This window comes from Pogoniulus pusillus, chromosome 12 (assembly GCF_015220805.1).
Source record: "Pogoniulus pusillus isolate bPogPus1 chromosome 12, bPogPus1.pri, whole genome shotgun sequence".
NCBI classification, from domain to species: domain Eukaryota; kingdom Metazoa; phylum Chordata; class Aves; order Piciformes; family Lybiidae; genus Pogoniulus; species Pogoniulus pusillus.
This window is the reverse complement of record NC_087275.1, coordinates 31,945,146-31,968,837: the sequence shown is the minus strand read 5'-3', so window position 1 is coordinate 31,968,837 and position 23,692 is coordinate 31,945,146. Positions and strand designations below refer to the sequence as shown.

Here is a 23,692-nt window from a genome sequence, read left to right as displayed (position 1 = left end):
ACTTTGTGGAGCAGGCAGCACACAGCTCAGCCTTTCCTTCTGTTGACTCTCTTGCATCACAGTTGTTGTTGCTCTGGGACTCCTTCAGGCTTGATTTCATCAGGGTTACTGAGCTATTTCTGTGGATATCACATGTTGGCTTCCAGAGCAGTTGTGTTGGTTCTGAACAGTGCAGGCCTCAGGTAATCATCCAAAGCCTGCTGGTTTGAAGGCATTGCTGCCACAGTCTGGGTAAGGAATGGGCTGGATGCAGGCACCCAGCAGCTCAGTGGCCAAAGGGACACCAGTGACAAGTGGTGTCCCTCAGGGGTCTGTAGTGGGACCAGTGCTGTTGAACATCTTTGCACTGAGGCACCCTCAACAAGCCTGCTGATGACATCAAGCTGTGTGGTGTGGTTGGCACTCTGGAGGGAAAGGATCCACCCAGAGGCACTCAGACAGGCTGCAGAGGTTGGACCAAGCCAGCCCCATACAGTTCAACAAGGCCAAGTGCAAGGTCCTGCACCTGGGTCAGGGCAATCCCAAGCACAAATCCAGGCTGGGTGAGGAGTGGCTGAGAGCAGTCTGCAGGAGAAGGCCTTGGGGGTGTCAGTTGGTGCCAAAGTGCCCAGCAGCCAGCACTGGTGGCTGGCAGCACAGAGGCAGCTGTGTGCTGGCTGCAGCCAGAGCAGGGAGAGCAGCAGCACAGGGAGGGGATTCTGCCCCTCTGCTCAGACCACACCTGCAGCACTGCCTCCAGTTCTGGGGCCCATTGGCTTAAGAGGGACATGGAGCTGCTGGAGTGGGTCCAGAGGAGGGCCACAAAGATGCTCAGAGGGCTGGAGGAGCTCCTGTATAAATACATAGAGAACAAAGCATCTCATCCATATGTGTATTTTATTCATAGCAGAGACACTTTGCACCAGCCCACAATGCTCAAGGCCTCATCCAGCCTGGCCCTCAACACCTCTAGGGATGGGCATCCACAGCCTCCCTGGGCAACCTGTGCCAGTGTTTCACCAGCCTCACTGCAAAGAATTCCTTCCTAATCTCCAGCCTCAATCTGCCCTCCTCAAGCTTCAATCCATTCCCTCTCATCCTGTCACTTCCAGCCCTTGTCAAAAGTCCCTTCCCAGCTTTCTTGTAGTCCCCTTCAGGTTCTGGAAGGCTACTCTGAGGTATCCCCAGAGCCTTCTCTTCTCCAGGCTGAACAGCCTCAGCTCTCTCAGCCTGTCCCCACAGGGGAGCTTCTGCAGCCCTCTGAGCATCTTTGTGGCCTCCTCTGGACCCCTCCAGCAGTTCCATGTCCTCCTTGTGCTGCGAGCCCCAGAACCGGACGCAGTGCTGCAGGTGAGGGGAGGAGGATCTCAGATGTACTTTTGCTGGGAGTCAAATAATGCCACAAACCAAGTTGGGAGTCATAAATGAAAATGTATTTCACCTTTATACATGCTATACAGGTCATGCAAATACAGAAATCTACAGCTTATACAGTGACACCCTAATAAAATAGAATGTGACACCTGTCAAACACAAGGGACCACAGCAACACCAGCTGGCTTGCTTTGCTCATGAGGTGAGAAAGAGATGAAGGAGACTAAGGTGGAAGACACAGCACCATGCTACAGCTTACTGCACACTCACAAGGAAGGGTTTCTCTGAGGAGCACTAACAGGAACAGAGCTGGATTGGTGTAGGTCTGATTCCTTTACACCTCACACCATGTCATTGCCTCTTGCTGGCTGCAAAGAGCACGGGAGCAGGGCTCCAGCTGAGCTTAACTTATGCTGGGAAGTCCCTTACACGTGGGGAAAAAAACCAACCCCAAACCCAAACTAACAGAAAGGCAAAGAAAACACCCACAGAATCCCAAATACTTCTTGGGTGGTAGTGTCCAGAGGCAGTTTGAGTTATCATTTATTCTGAGAAGAACCTGGACCAGAAGTGTCCTCAGAGCAGCACACAGCTGTAGCTCACCGAAGTTAACAATGACATAGCTTGATGTGAATTCTTCCAGCCAGATGCTTGCAGAACCTTTAGGGCTCTAAGCAGTGTGCCCCAAAGGTGTCCCAGCCTTTGGATTCCTGCTTATTGTTTTGCTGCTGCCTAAAACTTGGGTTTGTTGAGCCTCTGAGAAAGACAAAAATGCTTCTCCCATGTGACAGAAAGCCTGCTGGTATGAATCAAGTGTCTGCATCTTCAGAGATGAATGTGTCCTCTCCTCCTCCAGCCACTCATTTGGCTCTACTACAGCTATTAGATATATATATATGTATTGGAAGGGATTACATGAGGCATTTGGCCTACCTTGTTTACAGCTGCTCCACAAGCACCTTTTTAAACACACAGTCACTCCCAGACTAACCTTAACCAGTGCCACTAGTGACTAAAAGTCTCCACATAACAACCACGAGGAGGAAGCTCCCACACTCCCCCTGCCAGCAAAAAAAGGCTCTTTGGAATCCAGTAGTTATTCAGACCTCTTCAGCTGCACTTCTGAAGTCTACACCTGCACCAAAGTTGCCAAGAACTCGTTATTGAAGTATTAAAGCACAGCATCAGCATTTCCTTGCAGTGCACCAGCAGCAAACCTCACTTTTACCCTATTTACAAGGGAAAAAAAAGGGTCTAAAAGGATGCATGAGGAAGCTGAAGGAAGAATTATCTGGGTGGATGATGAGGCTGAAGGAAGAACTATCTGGATGCATGATGAAGCTGAAAGAAGAATTGTCTGGATGCATGATGAAGGATGAGGCTGAAGGAAAAATTGCCTGGATGCATGATGAAGGATGAAGCTGAAGGAAGAATTAACTGGATGCATGATTAGGCTGAAGGAAGAATTATCTGGATGCATGATGAAGGATGAGGCTGAAGGAAGAATTACCTGGATGCATGATGAGGCTGAAGGAAAAATTGCCTGGATGCATGATGAAGCTGAAGGAAGAATTACCTGGATGCATGATGAGGCTGAAGGAAGAATTACCTGGAAGCATGAGGAAGCTGAAGGAAGAATTATTTGGATGCATGACGAAGGATGAGGCTGAAGGAAGAATTATCTGGAAGCATGATGAGGCTGAAGGAAGAATTACCTGGATGCATGATGAGGCTGAAGGAAGAATCATTTCCCAGTCAAATGCACAGGTTAAGAAAACAAAATGACAGTGAAGTGTTGAGCTGAGTGTAGATGAAAAGGAGAAAGAAGTGCTTGACCAGCAGCTGAAGCTCACATCCTAATGCCACACTCAAGTCTTCCCCAAAACCATCAAGGCTCTGCACCATTGGCATCTGCCAAAAGCAGAAGACAAAGTTTTATGCAGCTCTGATAATTTCAACTCCAACTTCAAATGTTCAAACGTGCTCAAAGCCTGCAGAAGCTTCCCCCCCACCCCCCAAGTGCCAAGCTCCTATTTTACTGCCAGTGCCACGTCGGGGATGTATATCCCTCATGAACTGCTATCTCTGCCAGTTAAAAGAGAGGAGAATGCTGAGTCAGCTCTGCCAGTGAACTGATTTCAGCTTCCTAATTCAGAATACATTATTGCCCCCCAAACCCCAAGTGTCTGTGGCACTGTGCCACTGCCCCTGAAGCCTGCTATGGCTTTATAGCTGTGCAGGCTTCCCAGGGGCAGTGTTTCTCCATCCTGCTGCATGTTACTTGGGGCAGCAGATGAGAGTAAGCAGCACTTTGCTATGCTGGCCCCACTTTTAACTGTTTTCTTCATGCAAAAATGCTCCAAAGACTGAGAGGAAAGGAAGCACTTGAAGGAAAACAAAAGCCCCAAAGCACCTCCTCTGCCGATTCTCCTGTGAATGCATGAAGGAAACGTTTCCACTTAGCAGATGCCTTCTGTTGCTAGGCTATGCTGGGGTTTGCCTACGATGCCTATTTACAAAGAGCTGCAGATAAGAAAGGTTATGCTGAATTTCCAGATCTGTGAGCCCAGCTTGCTTCCTCCCTCCACAGATGCTCTCTTTTGCTGGGGGGGAGGACGGCGAAGCAATCACAGCAGTTTGTGGTGGCTAAGATGTTCCTCACAATACTGTACCTCGCTCTGTTCTGCTGGCCAAGTGAGGTTGTCAACAGATAGAATTGAGTGTATTTTCCTGTCCTGGACTGTTAAATCCCTCAATCAGGTTTTTGTTACAGTCATCTAGGTTAATGGCATCACTGGACATCTTGGAGTAGGTAGCTTGGCCTGTGAAATCCAAGAGGTCTTCGAGAGCCTTGGCATTGCTTGTTCCATTCTGGTCCAAAGCAACCCCAGGCATCAGTTCGTTCATGGGTGAATATTCAGGGATAGAGATAAGTTCCTCTTTGGAAACTGGGCTGCACAAGGGAGACACAAGAGGAAGATGCAGAGTAAGAGCTGTGTGACTGCTCATTAGGCACAGGCAGCTTCGCTTTCTCGTTGGCCACTACACAGCACCAGAGGATCTTCGAGGTTGGAAGGGACCCAAGGAGATCATTGAGTCCAACCCCCTGCCAAAGCAGGAGCACACAATCTAGCTCAGGGCACACAGGAACACATCCAGACAGGCCTGGAAAGGCTCCAGAGAAGGAGACTCCACAGCCTCTCTGGGCAGCCTGTGCCAGGGCTCTGGGACCCTTCCAGTCAAGAAGTTCCCCCTTGTGCTGAGCTGGCACCTCCTGTGCTGCAGCTTCCATCCACTGCTGCTTGTCCTATCCCAGGGAGCAGTGAGCAGAGCCTGTCCCCCCCTCCTGACCTCCAGCCTTCAGCTATTGATAAACATTGATTAAATCCCCTCTCAGTCTTCTCTTCTCCAGACTAAGCAGCCCCAGGTCCCTCAGCCTCTCCTCATGAGGCAGTGCTCCAGTGCCCTCATCATCCTCGTAGCCCTCCCTTGGACTCTCTCCAGCAGATCCCTGTCCCTCTTCAAGTGGGGAGCCCAGCATTAACTACTCTGGAAGCCAGCTGCAGCAAGCCTTTACCTAGAGCATGCCCCAGTGCAAACAGCAAGGACAGGAGGTCACACCTAACCACCCTCCTTAAAGACTAAAGACTGTGGGAGCTGTGTGATGTGACCACTCATCCCCCAGAAACAACTCCCTGGTAGTTTGCTGCCAGATCACTTGTGCCTGCTCCACCCCCTTGCTTCAATGGCACAGCCACAGAATGTTAGGGCTTGGAAGGGACCTCAAAAGGATAGGAATGGAGTGCAGCAGAGCCTGCCCCACAGTGAGGAAGGTGAGCTGTGAAGCAATGAAGTATCAACAAATGAAACAGAGACACTTTGGTGTCTCTTAAGAGGACCTCCACACTTTCTGTTGGCAGATGTGGTCCTTACCTCACATCCATGGACTGAACCTCATCAGCTGAGTCTTCCATGCTACATTTCCCATCAACAGCTTCTAACTGAATAAGTCCTGGAACTGATTTTAGTCCATTGGCAACTACATCCTGGGCAGGGAATACAGAGGCAGCACTTTCTAAGCCTTTACTTTTCAGGCAGCTTGCCAACCCATTGATCTCTGCAAAAGGAGGTCAGAAAATCACCACAGGAGAAACTTCTTCAGTTAAAACAGTTTCCAAATAATCACAGATGCCTTTAAGAAAGTGAGACTGAGAATGCACTAGGGCTGAGCTTCTGCTCTGACTCATCATACTCTGCTCTCACTCCTCTTTTCCACTCTTAACATTGCTCTTTATGCTGCACCTTTTCCATCTGAGGAAGCAGAAAGAAAACTAGAGAAGACCAGTTTGGAAGGGGCCTCAAAGATCATCTGCTCCAACCCTTCCAATCCCACCCTGCTTCCCACATCTCTGGCCTGGGCTCTGCCACAGATTCCTGAGAGCCCAGGACAGAAACACCCAAGGCACTGGAAGACTCTCTTGCTGCTGGTACAAAACCATCCAGCCCAGGACATATCCCAGTCCCCCCACATTGCAGAATCACACAAGGGAAGGGACCTTAAGGCTCATCTGGTCCCAGCCTCCCTGCCAGGGGCAGGGACATCTCACACTAATCAGGCTGCTCACAGCCACATCCAGCCTGGCCTTAAAACCTTCCAGGATGAGGCTTCCACCACCTCCCTGGGCAACCTGTGCCAGTGTCTCACCACCCTCATGATGAAGAACTTCTTCCTAACATCCAGTCTGAACCTATCCACTCCTAGTTTTGCTCCATTTCCCCCCACCCCAGTCCTATCCCTACCTGACAGCCTAAAAAGTCCCTCCCCAGCTTTCTTGTTAGCCCACTTCAGGTACTGCAAGGCCACAATAAAGTCTCTTTGGAGCTTCTCCAAATGGAACAACATCAACTCTCTCAGTCCACCTCCATAGGAGAGGTGCTCCAGATCTGCTCTCCTCTCCCACAGCAGAGCTGGGCACACAGCTGTGCTGGCTGGAAACAGCACAAAGCCAGAGCAACCACAGGGGCAGAGGAATGTGGAGGCAAGGAGAGAGTTCCCCCCTCTACAAGCTGCTCCAGGCTTGCAGTCTGCAGCTCCTGCACTGCCCTCAGCTCAGAGCTTCCCTCCTGCCCCTCTGGCTTCCATCAGCTCCAGCAGAAACATTTTAGTTTAGCAAATAACAGACAAACCCTGAGCCTGGGGAGGCAGAGAAAGCACAGACAAATGGCAGCTATGCTTGTTTGACTTACTAAGTGTTTCAGTGCTCTTCTGGACTCAAAGTGACTGAAATGGAAGGTCTAAAGCAAGGCCAGGAAAAAGATCACAAGCTTGCTTGGGTGCAAGAATAATCTACCTGCAACCTTCAAAGGTAGATTGCAGCAACCAACCCCCCTGCCAGCTTGGGATTCTCAGCAACCAACCCCCCTGCCAGCTTGGGATTCTCATTCCCAGCCATGCTATGGCAGCATTCAAGTGGAGAAGCTTCTGCTTACATGGCACAACAAAGCCAGCCTCTGGCTTCTACCATTTCTGGCTCTTCCTTTGGAGATGAAAGCACAGAACCTGTGCAGAGTGCTCTGGCTCAGGTTAAGAAACTCTGAGAAGAACTAACCTGGGAAAATGGGTCAGAAAGATTTAGACTCATAGAATGGTTTGGGTTGGAAGGGACCTCCAAAGGTCACCTGGTCCAAGCCTCCTTCGGTCAGCAGACATCCTCCACTAGATCAGGCTGCTCAGAGCCTTGGCCAGCCTCACACTGAGTGTCTTCAGGGATGAGGCCTCAACTACCTCTCTGGGCAACCTGTTGCAGTGTTCGACCACACTCCTGGTGCAGAACTTGCTCCACACTTCCCATCTCAATCTGCTCTGCTCTCAGCTCAAACCACTGCCCTCGTCCTGTTCCTGCAGGCCTTTGCAAACAGTCCCTCTGCAGCCTGCTTGGAGTCCCTTTGGGTCCTGGCAGGCTGCTCTGAGGTCTTTCCTTCTTCAGGCTGAACAAGGCCAGCTCCCCCAAGGCAGTTTTTACCTGGCTGGTTGAGAACAAGAGCCTTTGGTTGCTTTTCCACGTTCAGCGTTGATGGTGCTTCCAGTTTTGGTTCTTCCTTCTGGAATGAAGTATTGAGTCATGATTTAGACATCAGACAAAGGGCTGGAACCTTCATGGAACCCACTGGACTTGAAACTCGTGAGACTGCCCAGGGCCATGGGGTGGTCAAAGGACATCAACAGCCAAGACTTTGTTTTCCTTTTTATTTAGCCATATGGATACTGATTTGTGTGCCTTGGAAAAGAAAGCATTCCCTGAAGGGAACTGAACAGACCTTTCCTCAGTAGGAAACTGGGAACAGAAGTGAAACTTGACTCTGTCACTGCCCAGCAGCACACAATTAACTGTTCTCATCCTCTAACATGGAGAGCTCAGTACCTGATTCAGTGCCTGGTACAGAGCAGAGGATACCTCACAGCAGCAAACACTGCAGCTCCAGTGTCCAGGAATTGGCTCCTGCCTCCTTGTGAGGTACTTAGGGAGGCAAGTCTGGAACAGGTGCACAAAAATGTGTGTCTGGAGCAGTGGCACAGATTGCAACTCAGAGTAACAGAATCAAACAGGCTGGAAGAGCTCCCCCAGCCCAACCTAGCACCCAGCCCTGCCCACCCAACCAGACCATGGCACTCAGTGCCCCAGCCAGGCTTGGCTGCAACACCTCCAGCCACACAGACTCCACCACCCCCCTGGGCAGCCCATTCCAGTACCAATCACTCTCTCTGACAACTTCCTAACAACATCCAGCCTAGACCTGCCCTGGCACAGCTTCAGCCTCTGTCCCCTTCTTCTGCTGCTGGCTGCCTGGCAGCAGAGCCCAACCCCACCTGGCTACAGCCTCCCTGCAGGCAGCTGCAGGCAGCAATGAGCTCTGCCCTGAGCCTCCTCTGCTGCAGGCTGCACACCCCCAGCTCCCTCAGCCTCTCCTCACAGGGCTGTGCTCCAGGCCCCTCCCCAGCCTTGCTGCCCTGCTCCAAACACCTTCCAGCACCTCAACAGCTCTCTGCAGTGGAGGAGCCCACAACTGGACACAGCACTCCAGGGGTGGCCTGAGCAGTGCTGAGCACAGGGGTGGGCACAAGAACCTCCCTTGTCCTGCTGCCCACACTGCTCCTGAGCCAGCCCAGGATGCCATTGGCTCTGCTGCCCACCTGGGCACTGCTGCCTCCTCTGCAGCTCCTCTCTCCCACCACCCCCAGCTCCCTCTCTGCCTGCCTGCTCTCAGCCACTCTGGCCCCAGCCTGCAGTGCTGCTTGGGGTTGTTGTGGCCAAAGTGCAGAACCCTGCCCTTGGCCTTGTTCAGTCTCATCCCATTGGCCTCTGCCCACCCATGCAGCCTGGCCAGGTCCCTCTGCAGGGCTCTCCTACCCTCCAACAGCTCCACACCTGCTCCTGGCTTGGTGCCATCTGCAAACTTACTGCTGCTGGACTCAATCCCCTGCTCCAGATCATCAATAAAGATACTGAACAGGACTGGGCCCAGCACTGATCCTTGGGGCACAGCACTGGTACCAGCTGCCAGCTGGATGTGGCACCATTCAGCACAGTTCCAGCAGGAACTGTGACACAGCAACAGTCATTCTCAGCTCCAAATACACTCTGCATCCAAATGTGAGCTGCATCTGAGTATCCCTACTACCATGGAACTACTCCTGTGGGTAACAGACCAAACAAAGCCTTGCCACCACACCCTGCTTCCTACCTTTATTTCTGGTGTTTCACTCCTCCTTGTTCTCTTCATTATCTCTTCTATTCTCTAGAAACCAAAACAAATTGGAGGATGAGAAGGAAGGTGGAACTTTTAAACACAGACTGAGAAAGGAGGAAAAAAAGATTAAAACCTTCTGTGCTGTCACAATGTCATCTTTAAAACCTTCTGTGCTGTCACAATGTCATCTTTAAAACCTTCTGTGCTGTCACAATGTCATCTCTGCCTGGCTTGACAAAGGGACAATAAAAAAGAAAAGGAATGGCAGGAATCACCTGAGAGCTGCCTGGCATCTATAGAATCAGTCAGAGCTGGAAGGGAGCACAAGGAGCAGCCAGTCCCAACCCCCCTGCCATGCCCAGGGACACCCTACCCTAGAGCAGGCTGCACACAGCCTCAGCCAGCCTGGCCTCAAACACCTCCAGCCATGGGGCTACTCTGCCCTGGTGAGACCTCACCTTGAATACTGTGTTCAGTTTTGGGCTCCCCAGTTGAAGAGGGACAGGGATCTGCTGGAGAGGGTCCAGTGGAGGGCTATGAGGATGAGGAGGGAACAGGAGGGCATGGCAGATGAGGAGGGGCTGAGGGACGTGGGGCTGCTTAGTCTGGAGAGGAGAAGACTGAGCCTCCTCTCTCATTGTCCCTTTGCACTGCTGTGAAACCAATGCAGACTTAGAAGACAGTTTGCTTCACCATTCTAATCTGCAAATGCCACCTGGCTCCAGCTCTGTGGTGAGCAGTTAAGAACCACATGTTGGAATCATAAATATGGCAAGACAGCTTTTTACAACCAGACAGAGGTTCTGCAGCTGTTCTCTCTTTCCTGCCACGGAGCTAATTCATGCAGCTCCAGCCACTTCCTTGTGCAACAGTGGCCAGACAGCCCTGCTGGCTCTGCACTGTGCAGCCAGAGAGCAGCCAAGTGGGAGAAAAGCTGCATGGTAATTGCTTTGACTTCCATCAGTAGTCACAAGGAGCTTTTGGGGAGTAGATCTTAAACAAACTCACTCTGCTCAGAGATTCACAGAATGGTTCAGCCTGGAAGGGACCTCAAAGCTCAGCCAGTTCCAACTCCCTGCCATGGGCAGGGACAGCTCCTGCTAGAACAGGTTGCTCAAGGCCTCATCCAACCTGGTGCTGAACACCTCCAGGGAGGTTGTGGAGCACAGAATCACCCAATGTGATCCCTGACTGAGATCCCTTGCTTCAGACCCCTGCTCTGAACCCACACCAGTTCCTCTCTATCCTGGGATGTCCTGGGTTGGGCAGGTTATGTTCCTCATCAGCCTGTGCTGTGCTGGGTAGGGCAGCAGCTGGTGTTTGTCTCTGGGGTTGATGAAGAGAGCTAAGCCTGTGTTTGCTCAGGAGCCAGCAGGAAGCAGTTTGTTTGCCTCAGGTAATTCCACCTCTCCCAAATTCCCATGGTCGCATTCCTCTAGCATGAGAGTAGCAACTCCTGGAGCAGGCTTAGATCTCCATCTGCAATCCCTCAAGATTATTATTGCTGGATACTCCTAGGAGACTTCTTGGGGTTATGTATCTGAAGCAGACAGGGCAGCATGAGCTGGAGGCAGCCCCCACTCACCTTCTTCCGCTCCAGCCTCTCTTGCTCGATTTGCTGCATGATTTGTTCCCTTTCCAGTCGAAGCTGTTCGGCTGCCTCGCGGGCTTTGAGTTCTGCTTCCTCTCTCTAGTTGGGATGTGCAAAATAGGATAGGGTCAGGCACTTATTTTAGGCACATTAGCAGATATTATGGAGCCCCCAACACAAGCAGGGCATGGAGTGTTGGAGCCGGTCCAGAGGAGGGTCATAAAGATGCTGAGAGGGCTGCAGCAGCTCTGCTGTGAGCACAGGCTGAGAGAGTTGGGGCTGTGCAGCCTGGAGAAGAGAAGGCTTGGAGGAGACCTTGGAGTGGCCTTGCAGGATCTGAAGGAGGCTACAGGAGGGACTATTGAGAAGGTCTGGGAATGAGAGGAGGAGGAGGAATGGGTTTAAACTGGCAGAGGGGAGATTGAAAGTGGATGTTAGGACAGGGTTGTTTGCAGTGAGGGTGGTGAGACACTGGCACAGGTTGAGGGTGGTGAGACAATGGCACAGGTTGAGAGTAGTGAGAGACTGGCACAGGTTGAGGGTGGTGAGACACTGGCACAGGTTGCCCAGGGAGGTTGTGCAGCACAGAATCACCCAATGTGATCTTTGATCACATTGGGTGATTCTGTGCTGCACAACCTCCCTGGAGATGTTGAAGGTCAGGTTGGATGAGGCTTTGAGCGACCTTTCCTAGTGGGAGGTGTCCCTGGCTATGGCAGGGGGTTGGAATTGGATGAGCTCTGAGGTCCCTTCCAACCTAACCCATTCTATGACTCTAAAAGCACATCTATGGCTACATAAATAATACATGAGTATATATTTTCAGTGGTCTTTTGACCTTTTAACTCCTTCTTATCCTGAACATTCCCACTTGGACCTGTTAGAGGGGATAGATTCATTGGATGGTTTAAAGGTGGAAGGGACCTTAAAGATCATCCAGTTCCAATCCCTCTGCCATGGGCAGGGACACATCCCACCAGCACAGCCTGGTCTGGAACACCTCCAGGGAGGTTGTGGAGCACAGAATCACCCAATGTGATCTTTGATCACATTGGGTGATTCTGTGCTCCACAACCTCCCTGGGCAACTTGTGCCAGTGCCTCAGCATCCTCAACCTGTGCCAGTGCCTCACCACCCCCACTCTAAAGAATTTCTTCCTAACATCCAGCCTAAATCTGCCTTCTTCCATCTTCAATCCATTGTCCCTCATCTCATCCCAACATCACTTCTGGAAAACACCTCTTTGGCTCCAGCAATCCCTTTGCACTGGCCAGAACAGGTGTGTGTGTGTGTGTGTGTGTGTGTGTGTGCATCTGCACCTCTCCACCTTTACAATTCATTCCATACCCTTCACTTCCTCTTGGCCTGCAGGAGGATAATCATAGCCTAGGATTTGGTGTCCACATGGTACAGTTAAATAAGGCTAATTGAAAAGAACACACACCCCACAATTAAATACAGATGAAAGAGAATACTCATAGCAGTATAAGGGGGGGAAAAGCCTCATCTTTTAGTTCAGAAGATGTTATCTGGGAGTTTTATGCAGCTTTTTACCCTCCCCAAAGATTCAAGTTTGCCATCAGAGCTGTACAGATCAGTGCTTGAGGGGCTGTGGGGGGTTCCCACTAGTGTTTGGGGTGGTACCTGTTTTTCAAGCTTGGCCTGGAGCTCTTTTTCTTGCTTCTCCTTCAGCATTTGTTCTTCCTCAGCTCTTCTCTTGGCTTCCTCTTCTGCCTTTTTCCTAGCAGCTGCTTCTTCACGTTTCCTTTCCTCTTCCTTCTTCCGAGCCTCTTCCTCTCGACGAAGCCTTTCTTCTTCTGCCTTTCTTTGCTGTTCTTCTCTTTCAAGCCTGCAGGAGAACAATACACCAGTTTGTTTGAACAGTCTTCATCCTCACCATGAGGAGAAACCTCTTGACAATGAGGGTGCCAGAGCCCTGCAACAGGCTGCCCAGGGGCTTGTGGAGTCTCCTTCTCTGCAGACTTTCCACCCCCACCTGGATGCATTCCTGTGTGCCCTACCCTAGGGGATGCTGCTTGGCAGGGAGGTTGGACTGGATGATCTCTGGAGGTCCTTTCCAACCTCTAAGGTTCTGTGATCCTGTTTAGTATGAAGCCTGCTGTATGCATGGCACACACTCAGCAGTAAGTGATTCTGGTTCAGCCAAAAGCTTGAGCACATGCCCAGGATTCAGGTTGCTGTCAAACTTCCCTTCCAACCTTCAGTTTACTGTCTGAAGTGTTACACAGGAATGATAATTTCTGTTAAAAAGACAAAGAGTGAGCAGAGAAAAAGAAAACCTACCCACTCAGACTTCAGATAGAGCTTCAACATGAAGCTTCAAGGATGGAATTCATCCTTCTTCCCCTGTACTTCATAGAATGGTTCAGGTTGGAAGGGACCTCAAAGATCATCTGGTTCTAACCTCCCACCGTAGGCAGGGACACCTCTCATTAGAACAGGTCACTCAAGGCCTCATCCAACCTGGCCTTGAACACCTCCAGGGAGGGAGCAGCCACAAGCTCCACAGTCAGTGCTGATATCTGGAAACATGCAAGTCTTGTCACAGAATCACAGTGTTAGGGGCTGGAAGGGACCTCAAAGGATCATCCAATCCAACCCCCCTGCCAGAGGAGGAGCACCTGGAGCAGGTCACGCAGGAACACATCCAAGTGGGTGGTTTGGAATGTCTGCAGAGAAGGAGACTCCAGCACCTCCCTGGGCAGCCTGCTCCAACCCCTCACCACTCTCTCACTAAAGAAGTTTTTCCTCATGTCCAACCTAACCCTCCCCTGGCACAACTCTAACCATTGCCTCTGGTCCTGTCACTAGGTACTAGGGAGAGAAGTCTTCCTCACAGCCTACTTTTCACCTTGGGTCAACTTCTACAGCTGGCTTCTTCCAGTTGCTTCTATAGTTTGCAGTTAGGATGTTTCAGCTCCTCCTGCTCTCCATCCTGCTTTCTTTAGTCACAAAGAATGCAAACCTGGACTGCTCAAAGTTACAGACTGCAAATCTCCAACTAATTGCTACAGACACTTCTACAGAGCTCCATATTTATGGTCACATATTGTAACTGTTCAGCTAACTGCTACAAATAGCTTCTTACAGCCACGTCAGCAGTGTGCATCTGCTCTGTGAGGCCTGGGCTTAGCAAAATTAAGAGGCCCTTCATCAGTGTTCTTTGATTTCACAGAACCACAGAATCAGGCAGGGCTGGAAGGGACCACAAGCATCAGGCAGTGCCAACCCCCTGCCATGCCCAGGGACACCCTACCCTAGAGCAGGCTGCACACAGCCTCAGCCAGCCTGGCCTCAAACACCTCCAGCCATGGGGCCTCAACCACCTCCCTGGGCAACCCCTGCCAGGCTCTCACCACTCTTCTGCTCAACAACTTCCTCCTCACCTCCAGCCTCACTCTCCCCACCTCCAGCTTTGCTCCATTCCCCCCACTCCTGACACTCCCTCACAGCCTCAAAAGTCCCTCCCCAGCTTTTTTGGAGCCCCCTGCACATGCTGGAAGGCCACAAGAAGGTCCCCTGGGAGCCTCCTCTGCTCCAGCCTGCACAGCCCCAACTCTTTCAGGCTGTGCTCACAGCAGAGCTGCTGCAGCCTCTCAGCATCCTCCTGGCCCTGCTCTGGACACTCTCCAGCATCTCCACAGCCCTCTTGTCCCAGGGGCTCCAGAGCTGGATGCAGGACTCCAGGTGGGGTCTCAGCAGAGCACAGCCACACTTCTGCTGCTGCAGCCCAGGCTCTGCTTGGCTTTCTGGGCTGCAAGTGCACACTGCTGGCTCCTGCTCAGCTTCTCCTCCACCAGCACCCCCAAGTCCCTCTCCTCAGGGCTGCTCTCCAGCATCACAGCCTTACCCCAAACTGCTTTCAGGGATCTGTAGAGAGCAGTAAGATCTGCCCTCAGCCTTCTCTTCTCCACACTAAACACCCCCAGCTCCTTCAGCTGCTCCTCAGATAATGCCCTCTAAACCCCTCCCCAGCCTCATTGCTCCTCTCTGGACACTCTCCAGCCCCTCATTATGTTTCCTGTGCTGTGGCTCCCAGAACTCAACCCAGCACTCAACCTGCAGCCTCACCAGGGCTGGGTATAGGGGCACCATCACTGCCCTGCTCCTGCTGGCCACACTGGCTTTGATCCAGGCCAGGATGCTGTTAGCCCTCTTGGCCACCTGGGCCCAAATGAGCACTTAGACGTTAAGTTGTCACTTAGATTCTGAGACTCCTAATTTCAAGTGCCTTCAGTGACAGAGGTTGAGTCAGCAGGTCAGGAGTGAGAAATGCATAGAGATACCTCTCCTGCTCTTCTCTCTCCTGCCTCTCCCTCTCCTCCTGCTCCTTCTGCAGGCGAGCCTGGCGTCTCCTTTCAGCTAGGATTTTGGAAGCTTCTTCTGCGTCAGTTGTTCCTGCTGTGATCTTCCCTAGGAGATGGCCAAGGTTGGAAAGTTAGGCAGGAAAACAGAGTGCCCAGCACCTCCACACTCACACAGAAGCTTCAACAGTCCCCACTCAGACTGGGATGATATCTCTGCTTGCAAAAGCTTTGTCAGCAGACTCAGAATCATTTCAGAGCTGGAAAAGACCTCTGAGATCAAATCCAACTCCACTAAGCCTGGTGCTAAACCATGTCCCTTAGCATCATATCCATGGACCTTTTAAACACCTCCAGGGACAGGGCTTCAACCACCTCCCTGGGCAGGCTGTTCCAATGCCTGACCACTCTCTCAGTAAATAAATCCTCATTAACATCCCATCTAAACCTCCCCTGGAGCAACTTGAGACTATTTCTTTTGTCCACTTAGGAGAAGAGACAGACATCCAACCTCTCCACAGACTCCTTTCAGGGAGCTGTAGGGGGCAAAGAGGTTTCAGCCTCATCATAGAATCAGGGCTGATAACTGAGGGTGGGTTAAGTACTGTTGGATTTTGATGGGAGAGCTTGTAGGAAACAAGGAACATAAACCAGAAGCATAGAATCAGTCAGGGCTGGAAGGGACCTCAAGGATCATCTAGTTCCAACCCCTCTGCCATGGGCAGGGACACCCTGCCCCACATCAGGTTGGCCAGAGCCTCCTTTTCTTCACACTAAACAAACTCCAGCTCTCTCAGCTGCTCCTCAGGTGACTTTGCTCTCCAGCTTTCTTGGACCCACTCCAGGATTTCTATGTCCTGCTTGCAGTGAGGGGCCCAAAAGTGAGCCCACAGAATCCAAGGTGTGGCCTCAGCGCACAGTGCCGAGTCCAGGAGGAACACAGGTAAGGGCATCCCTGGATCTCAGCATGTTCACACCCCTGTTAACAAGTGGGTTTAATTACACTGACTGGCTCCAGCATGTGCTTTTACACATTGCCTATGCCTAAGCAGCTTCAGGAGAGCAGCTCACCACTCTTCATGGCTCAGGGAGCAGTACTGAATCACAGAATCAAGCAGGTTGGCAGAGAGCTCCAAGCTCCCCCAGCCCAACCTAGCACCCAGCCCTGCCCAACCAACCAGACCATGGCACTCACTGCCCCAGCCAGGCTTGGCTGCAACACCTCCAGCCACAGCCACTCCACCACCTCCCTGGGCAGCCCATTCCAATGCCAATCACTCTCTCTGACAACAACTTCCTCCTCACATCCAGCCTAGACCTGCCCTGGCACAGCTTGAGCCTCTGTCCCCTTCTTCTGGTGCTGGCTGCCTGGCAGCAGAGCCCACCCCCAGCTGGCTACAGCCTCCTTTCAGGTACACTCTCACAGCAAGACTCACCTTCAGTGCTTTCAGCCTTGCCTGCAGAGGACACCTGCTTCTCAGAAGCCCCCTGGCTGCTCTCCTCGCTGCGTGCCCCTGGGGACCTCTGCTGACTGACATTTTCTTTCTCCTTGTCTGCTTTCTTCTTGGGAGTCTCCTGGTTGAGAGGAGCAGTGGCACGGTGCTTCACAGGGGAGGCTGGGTATTGTTTGGTGGTTTTAGGGGACTGAGGGTAAGCCTTTGCAGCTGTCCTGAGGAGGAAGTCAGAAGAAGAAGGGGAAAAAAAAGAGGTTATCAGAACAGGCCACACCTTACACACCCTGGAATCTTCACATGTTGTGCTGCTCCTCCTTCTCTTGGCTGATTTGCACAATACTGCAGAGATATCACCCAGGTGCAAGAAATCAGAAGCTGAAAAGCAGGGAGCTGGCATGGGAGTGAAAATGGCCACAGAAAACTCACATTTCAAAAGAGCAGTGCCATTGCTTGAGCTGTAAGCAAGGGACAGGAAACCAGGGACTGCTGTGATGGTTTGGGTGTTACCTGCCACCCCTACACTTAAGAAATCACCCAGACTGGACTCAGCTGAGCTGGAAGTTAAAGGATGAAGCTTTATTTGTACAGCTGAGCACAATACACAAGCAGAGAGTTACAATCTATACAGCTACAGACAGAAGCAGACAAGTTAAAAAGTAATACAGACACACAACAGCCCTCCCAGAAACCTGAGTCCCCAGGAGGGGCTCCCAACCTCCCTTCCACCCTTCTACCTTATCCCAGACTTTGCCTCACGTTCAAGGTGAGTTTGGAGAATCAGCCAGGGGGGTTAGGAAGCAGAGGGATTAGCTAGACAGACAGCAGAAGAGGGAGAGAGAAGGGAGGCAGCCAAAAGCCAGAGAGCAGCTCTGTTCTCTATGTCTGTGTTCTTGTTTTTATGCCTCTCAGCAAGCCTATGAGTGAAGCAGGCATCACCACTGGTTCCTTTCCACAGCCTATCATCATGACCAAGCTATTACAGAATCACTAAGGTTGGAAAAGACCTTTAAGATCATCAAGTCCAACTGTAATCCAACTACCACAACCTCCCCTGGCACAGCTCCAACCACTGCATCTGGTCCTGTTGCTGGGTACTTGGCAGAAGAGTCCAACCCCAGCCTCACCCCAACCTCCTCTCAGGGAGCTGTAGAGAGCAGTAAGATCTGCCCTCAGCCTTCTCTTCTCCACACTGAACACCCCCAGCTCCCTCAGGCACTCCTCAGACGATGCCCTCTAAACCCCTCCCCAGCCTCATTGCTCCTCTCTGGACACTCTCCAGTCTCTCAATGTCTTTCCTATCCTGTGGCACCCAGAACAGCATTGTAGAGTCAGCTCCACCGTTTAAGGCAGTGGTTTAATCAGTACCAACCCAATAGAATCAAGGCTCAAAACTCAACCCCTGCAACCTTCTGCATTTGTGGTGATGGTAAATGCACAGCAGCAATGCAGCTGACTGCTCCTTTAGGTGAAATGACAACCCTGGAGTGAGCTCTGGGAAAGCAGAAGGGCAAAGATGCTTGACACACACTGAAAAGAGATGCACACTAAAGAGAAGAGATTGCCAGGAAACATAAATCTACCCCCAAGCCCCAGTCACTGTTTATGTAACACCAGTGACTAGCACTCAATAGCTGTACCACTAAGGAAGCCTGGGCTGTGGGACTGAGTGCCATGGCAGAGGTTCCAACCTTCTAACAGCCTCACACAGATGACTGCTTCAATAAAAAGTCCTTCATGAAAGTTGAAGTTACATGTGTGAGTTATTCTTCCCTGTGGGGACAGGCTGAGGGAGCTGGAGAAGAGAAAGCTCCAGGCAGACCTAAGAGCAGCCTGCCAGGACTTGAAGGGGGCTACAAGGCAGCTGCAGAGGGACTGTTTGCAAAGGATGAGGGCAGTGGTTTGAAGTGAGAGCAGAGACTGGGTGTGAGGAACAAGTTCTGCACCAGGAGGCTGCAACACATTGCCCAGCAGGGTAGTTGAGGTCCCATCCCTGGAGATGTTCAAAGGTGAGGCTGGACAAGGCTCTGGGCAACCTGATCTGGTGGAGGACATGTCTGCCCACTGCAGGGGGGTTGAACTAGATGACCACTGGAGGTCCCTTCCAACCCAAACCAGCCTGTGATATGCAATAATGAATCATAGAATCAGCCAGGCTTGCAGAGAGCTCCAAGCTCATCCAGTCCAACCTAGCACCCAGCCCTGCCCAACCAACCAGACCATGGCACTAAGTGCCTCATCCAGGCTTTGCTTGAACACCTCCAGGGACAGTGCCTCCACCACCTCTCTGGGCAGCCCATTCCAATGCCAATCACTCTCTCTGGGAAGAACTTCCTCCTAAAATGAGATGAGTGTATTTCCTCCTATCTAGTCTCACACACTGAGGTGGTTTTTGGACTCTCCACTCGCTCTAGCAGGCCACAAACACAGGCAACAGCTGAGAATTAATGGACTGAGCTGGCAACTTTTGGGTAGACTTAACCACAGTACTGTGTGGCCAGAGACTATTACAGCCACAACAAGGTTTGTGTGACAGAGCAGACAACAAAAATGAGATGTTTTCTGACTCCTTCCTCCCTCTTCATGAGGTCAGGTCAGGAGAAGAGAGGATTCTCTTCCACCATATTACACTGCACTTCAAAGAGGTCATGACCAGAAGGCAGGGAGCTCATTCAGAGCTCTCCAGTTTGTGGGGAGAAGACTGCAGAGCACTGCACCATCTGCACTTGCTCACTGCCACTGCAGAACCACCACAGACTCCAGCAGCACCCAGCTACATTTCAAGTTTAGCTCAGGTAGCCTCTGCCTGCAGGCTCAGCAGCTCCTTGCAAACTCAGGTCCTCGACAGAGCTAAGCTGTAGGTAAGTCTGCTGCTGGCCTCCTAACCCTCTGATCCTGACTTGAAATCCTGGCTTGCCCTTGGACCTGCCTCAAAAAGGCCTTGGCTAACCTCGATGACAATCACCACAACTGCCCTGGTCACTTCTGGTGCCTGCTGAGGGACAGGGTTGTGTGGGTGAGGCCTCTGTCCTTGTCTGCCCTGCTGCCACCCACAGCTCCCAGCTCAGCCTGGCTTGCAGGGCAGCCTACTCCTGCAGCTCCTTGACAGGAGCAGGCTTTGGAGAATGTGGACAGGCAAGTTTGCTGCCAGCTCTTGTGCAAAAACAGCAGTGGAAGAAGCCAGGGAGACTGGCTGCTGCTGGCCACATCTGACTGCCAGTCACAGAATGGCTCAGGTTGGAAGAGAGCTCAGAGATCAACTTCCAACCTCCCCACCGTGCCCAGCAGCACCTCTCAGCCACACTCAGCTGCTCAAGGCCTTAAACACTCCCAGGGAGGAGGCAGCCACAGCCTCCCTGGGCAGCCTGTGCCAGACTCTCAGCACCCTCACACTCAACAGCTTCTTGCTCAGCTGCAGTCGATCCCTGCTCTGCCTCAGCTCCAAACCATTCCCTCTTGGTCTGCTGCTGGACATTCTCATGGAAGCAACCTTCCTGCAGGATGCCTTCAGGCACTGGGGGACGCCAAACTCTTTAGCTTTCTCTTTAGGATCTAGATGCACTCCAGGCCCTCCTAAAGACAAAGCTTTCAAGGCCCCACCTCCACAACTGTGTCTTTTCCCTATCTCACCATTACAGCCATTTCCAACTGCATCCCATAAAAAACTCCCACAAAACCCCCAAATAAGTCTTTATTTCCTGTGCTTCTCTGCACCACAGAGGCTGCCTCTGGCTAAGGAGATACTGATTCAAAGCACAGTCCCCTTCTTGCTGTCCTTGGTTTACATTCCCAACCCCAGCACACATTCCTTGATTTGACTTGCTGTGACAGGAGCAGAGAAACACTCACTCCACCGAGGCTGAGTCACTTCCAGTGTCAGCACAGAAGTCATTGTTCTCTAATAAAGAGATGGCAATCAGATGGAGGGAGGAAGGAGTCTGAGGCCAGAGAGGGACATATCCTGCACTGCATACAAAGCAGAGAAGGCTGCCTGCATGGCTTACCAGCTGGGGTGGAACATGTGCAGAGGGCATCACTGAAGTCATGCAGCTGGGAGCTGTTAGACCTGCTGACAGCTGCTGCTCCTCACAGCCCGGGGCCCAGAAGGACAAGCAACACCTGTGGCTCTGAGGACAGCAAGTTCTGCGTGGGCCAGCAATGTGCCCTTGTAGCCAAGAGGGCCAATGGCATCCTGGGGTGCAAAGTGTGACCAGCAGGGCTACAGAGGTTCTTCTGCCCCTCTGCTCTGCCCTGCTGAGACCACACCTGCAATACTGTGCCCAGTTTTGGGCTCCCCAGCTCAAAAGAGACAGGGACCTGCTGGAGACAGTCCAGTGGAGAGCTATGAGGGTGACTGGGGGAGTTGAGCATCTCCCCTGTGGAGAGAGCCTGAGAGCCCTGGGGCTGTTCAGTCTGGAGCAGAGAAGGCTGAGAGGGGATCTGAGCAATGTCTGTCAATAGCTGAGGGGTGGGGGTCAGGTGGAGGGGGCCAAGCTCTTTTGGGTGCTGCACAGCAATAAGCCAAGGAGCAATGGATCCAAACTGGAACAGAGAAGGTTTCAGCTCAGCATGAGGAGAAACTTCTTTAGAGTGAGGGTGGCAGAGGCCTGGAGCAGGCTGCCCAGAGAGGTTGTGGAGTCTCCTTCTCTGGAGACTTTCCAACCCCACCTGGATGCATTCCTGTGTGCCCTACCCTAGGGAATCCTGCTCTGGCAGGGGGGGTTGAAATGGATGATCTCTGAAGATACCATCCAACCTCTAAGGTTCTCTTGTCCTTTTAAAGCAACCAAAAGAGGAAGCAGCATAGAAAAGAGCAACTGGCTGGAGAGCAGCCCTGAGGAGAGGGACTTGGGGGTGCTGCTGGAGGAGAAGCTCAACAGGAGCCAGCAGTGTGCACTTGCAGCCCAGAAAGCCAAGCAGAGCCTGGGCTGCAGCAGCAGCAGTGTGGCCAGCAGGGCCAGGGAGAGGATTCTCCCCCTCTGCTCTGCTGTGCTGAGAGCCCACCTGGAGTTCTGCATCCATTTCTGGAGGACAAGAGGGATGTGGAGATGCTGGAGAGTGTTCAGAGCAGGGCCAGGAGGATGCTGAGAGGCTGCAGCAGCTCTGTTGTGAGCACAGCCTGAAAGAGTTGGGGCTGTGCAGGCTGGAGCAGAGGAGGCTCCCAGGGGACCTTCTTGTGGCCTTCCAGCATCTGAAGAGGGCTCCAAAAAAGCTGGGGAGGGACTTTTGAGGGTGTGAGGGAGTGTCAGGAGTGAGGGGAATGGAGCAGAGCTGGAGGTGGGGAGAGTGAGGCTGGAGGTGAGGAGGAAGTTGTTGAGCAGGAGAGTGGTGAGAGCCTGGCAGGGGTTGCCCAGGGAGGTGGTTGAGGCCCCATGGCTGGAGGTGTTTGAGGCCAGGCTGGCTGAGGCTGTGTGCAGCCTGCTCTAGGGTAGGGTGTCCCTGGGCATGGCAGGGGGGTTGGCACTGCCTGATCCTTGTGCTCCCTTCCAACCCTGCCTGATTCTAGGATTCTGTGATTCAGAGGTCCCTAAACAGCAAGGCAGAGCCCAGTAAGGTCCCTGACAAGCCAGGTAGGTATGTGACAGGTTCAGCATCTCAGGAGGTTGACTGCAGACCATAAACCTGCAGCCATGCCAAAGCTGCATTTTTTTGGCCCCTATTAATTCAACAGAAGTTCTGCTGCAACCACACTTGCACATTTCTCAAGCCTGCTGCCACCAAAAGCTGCTGGTAGGCTCTGACATTTTTGCTCTGCTGTCTGGGATGCCTTCTGAAAAGCACTTTTCTCTCACTGTTAGTTTTGATCTTTGCTAGCCAGAGGGAGATTCGTTTTGCTTTCCCATTTCTCCACATAGCACAAACTCAGCAGAGGTCTGCAGAGGAGCTGGATCGCTGCAGATGTGTTCAAGACCTTTAACTGGCCCATTCTCCAGCTGGCCCTCAAAACCAGACCTGAGTCAATATTCCACTCATGTTTTTTTTCCCATCTTTCCAAGGCAAAAGATGAAAATGTAGCTCATATCAAATGAAATCTGTAAGTAGGTCACTGCAGGACACAGAAGCTGCTTTTGTGAGCAACTCACCACCTGCAGACACCTTTCTAACAGGACATTAAAAACCCAAAGCTTTACAAGTTTGGTCTTTCTGTACTACTCTGGGCTCCTGGGTCACTGACATTCTTTGATTGAATCATAGAATCCAGCAGGTTGGAAGAGAGCTCCAAGCTCCCCCAGCCCAACCTAGCACCCAGCCCTGCCCAACCAACCAGACTATGGCACTAAGTGCCCCAGCCAGGCTTGGCTGCAACACCTCCAGCCACAGCCACTCCACCACCTCTCTGGGCAGCCCATTCCAGTGCCAATCACTCTCTCTGACAACAACTTCCTAACAACATCCAGCCTAGACCTGCCCTGCCACAGCTTCAGCCTCTGTCCCCTTCTTCTGCTGCTGGCTGCCTGGCAGCAGAGCCCAACCCCACCTGGCTACAGCCTCCCTGCAGGCAGCTGCAGGCAGCAATGAGCTCTGCCCTGAGCCTCCTCTTCTGCAGGCTGCACACCCCCAGCCTGTCCTCTTGGCAGAGGTGTTTCAGCTTCCTGATTATCTTCTGGCCTTCCTCTGGACCTGCTCCATCAGGTCCATGTCCTTCCCATGTTGAGGGCTCCAGAGCTGGACGCAGTACTTCAGGTGTGAAAGTGGCAGGATCTCAAGGCAGGTGCTGACTGCCTGAGCTTTGATCCACTGAGCAATTGTTCACTGGCATTTGAGTGGCATTCAGAAATGTCTGTCTTTATGTAACACTCTCAGCTGGTCATCAGGACACCTCTTCCAGTCTGAGTTTCTGAAGGGAAGCTTTGAGAGTGCTGCTGCAGCAGAACTGCCTTTCTGTGACCAGCAACAAACCAGGATTTCAACTCTATTTCCTCTGTCTCTCAGCAGGTCAGGGAGGGTGTCCTAACTGGGCAGATTAAATGCTCAGTAAGACATTTCTAGCAGTGGTCAGAATCAGATTCCCTTGAGGAAGAGACGGAAGGGAAAAAAAAAACCAACCCAAAGGCCAGGCTGGATGCAGCTCTGAGCAACCTGACCTAATGTGCAGTATCCCTGCCCACGGCAGGGGGGTTGAAGCCATGATCCTTGAGGCCCCTTCCAGCTTCACCAATCCTCTAACTCACCACCACAAAAGCTACCCACCAGGAGGCTTCTTAACTCCTCCCTCCAGCAAC

General features: G+C 52.0%; 1 protein-coding gene across 9 annotated transcripts in view; it reads right to left on the bottom strand.

Moving 5' to 3' along the window:
- Positions 1-1,390: 1,390 nt before the first annotated feature.
- Positions 1,391-23,692, bottom strand: part of MAP7D2 (MAP7 domain containing 2) — a 100,385-nt gene continuing 78,083 nt past the window's right edge. For 6 of the 9 annotated variants that reach the window (XM_064152037.1, XM_064152042.1, XM_064152040.1 and 3 more), the window contains 8 exons: positions 16,455-16,687; positions 15,001-15,127; positions 12,338-12,542; positions 10,688-10,792; positions 9,097-9,150; positions 7,377-7,455; positions 5,287-5,470; positions 1,391-4,306 (listed from right to left, as the gene is read on the bottom strand). In XM_064152037.1, the coding sequence (XP_064008107.1) occupies positions 4,057-4,306; positions 5,287-5,470; positions 7,377-7,455; positions 9,097-9,150; positions 10,688-10,792; positions 12,338-12,542; positions 15,001-15,127; positions 16,455-16,687 (1,237 nt within the window). In that variant the 3' untranslated portion in view covers positions 1,391-4,056. The remainder of the gene's footprint in view (positions 4,307-5,286; positions 5,471-7,376; positions 7,456-9,096; positions 9,151-10,687; positions 10,793-12,337; positions 12,543-15,000; positions 15,128-16,454; positions 16,688-23,692) is intronic. The other 3 variants (XR_010304189.1, XM_064152036.1, XM_064152038.1) reach the window with 3 other exon arrangements.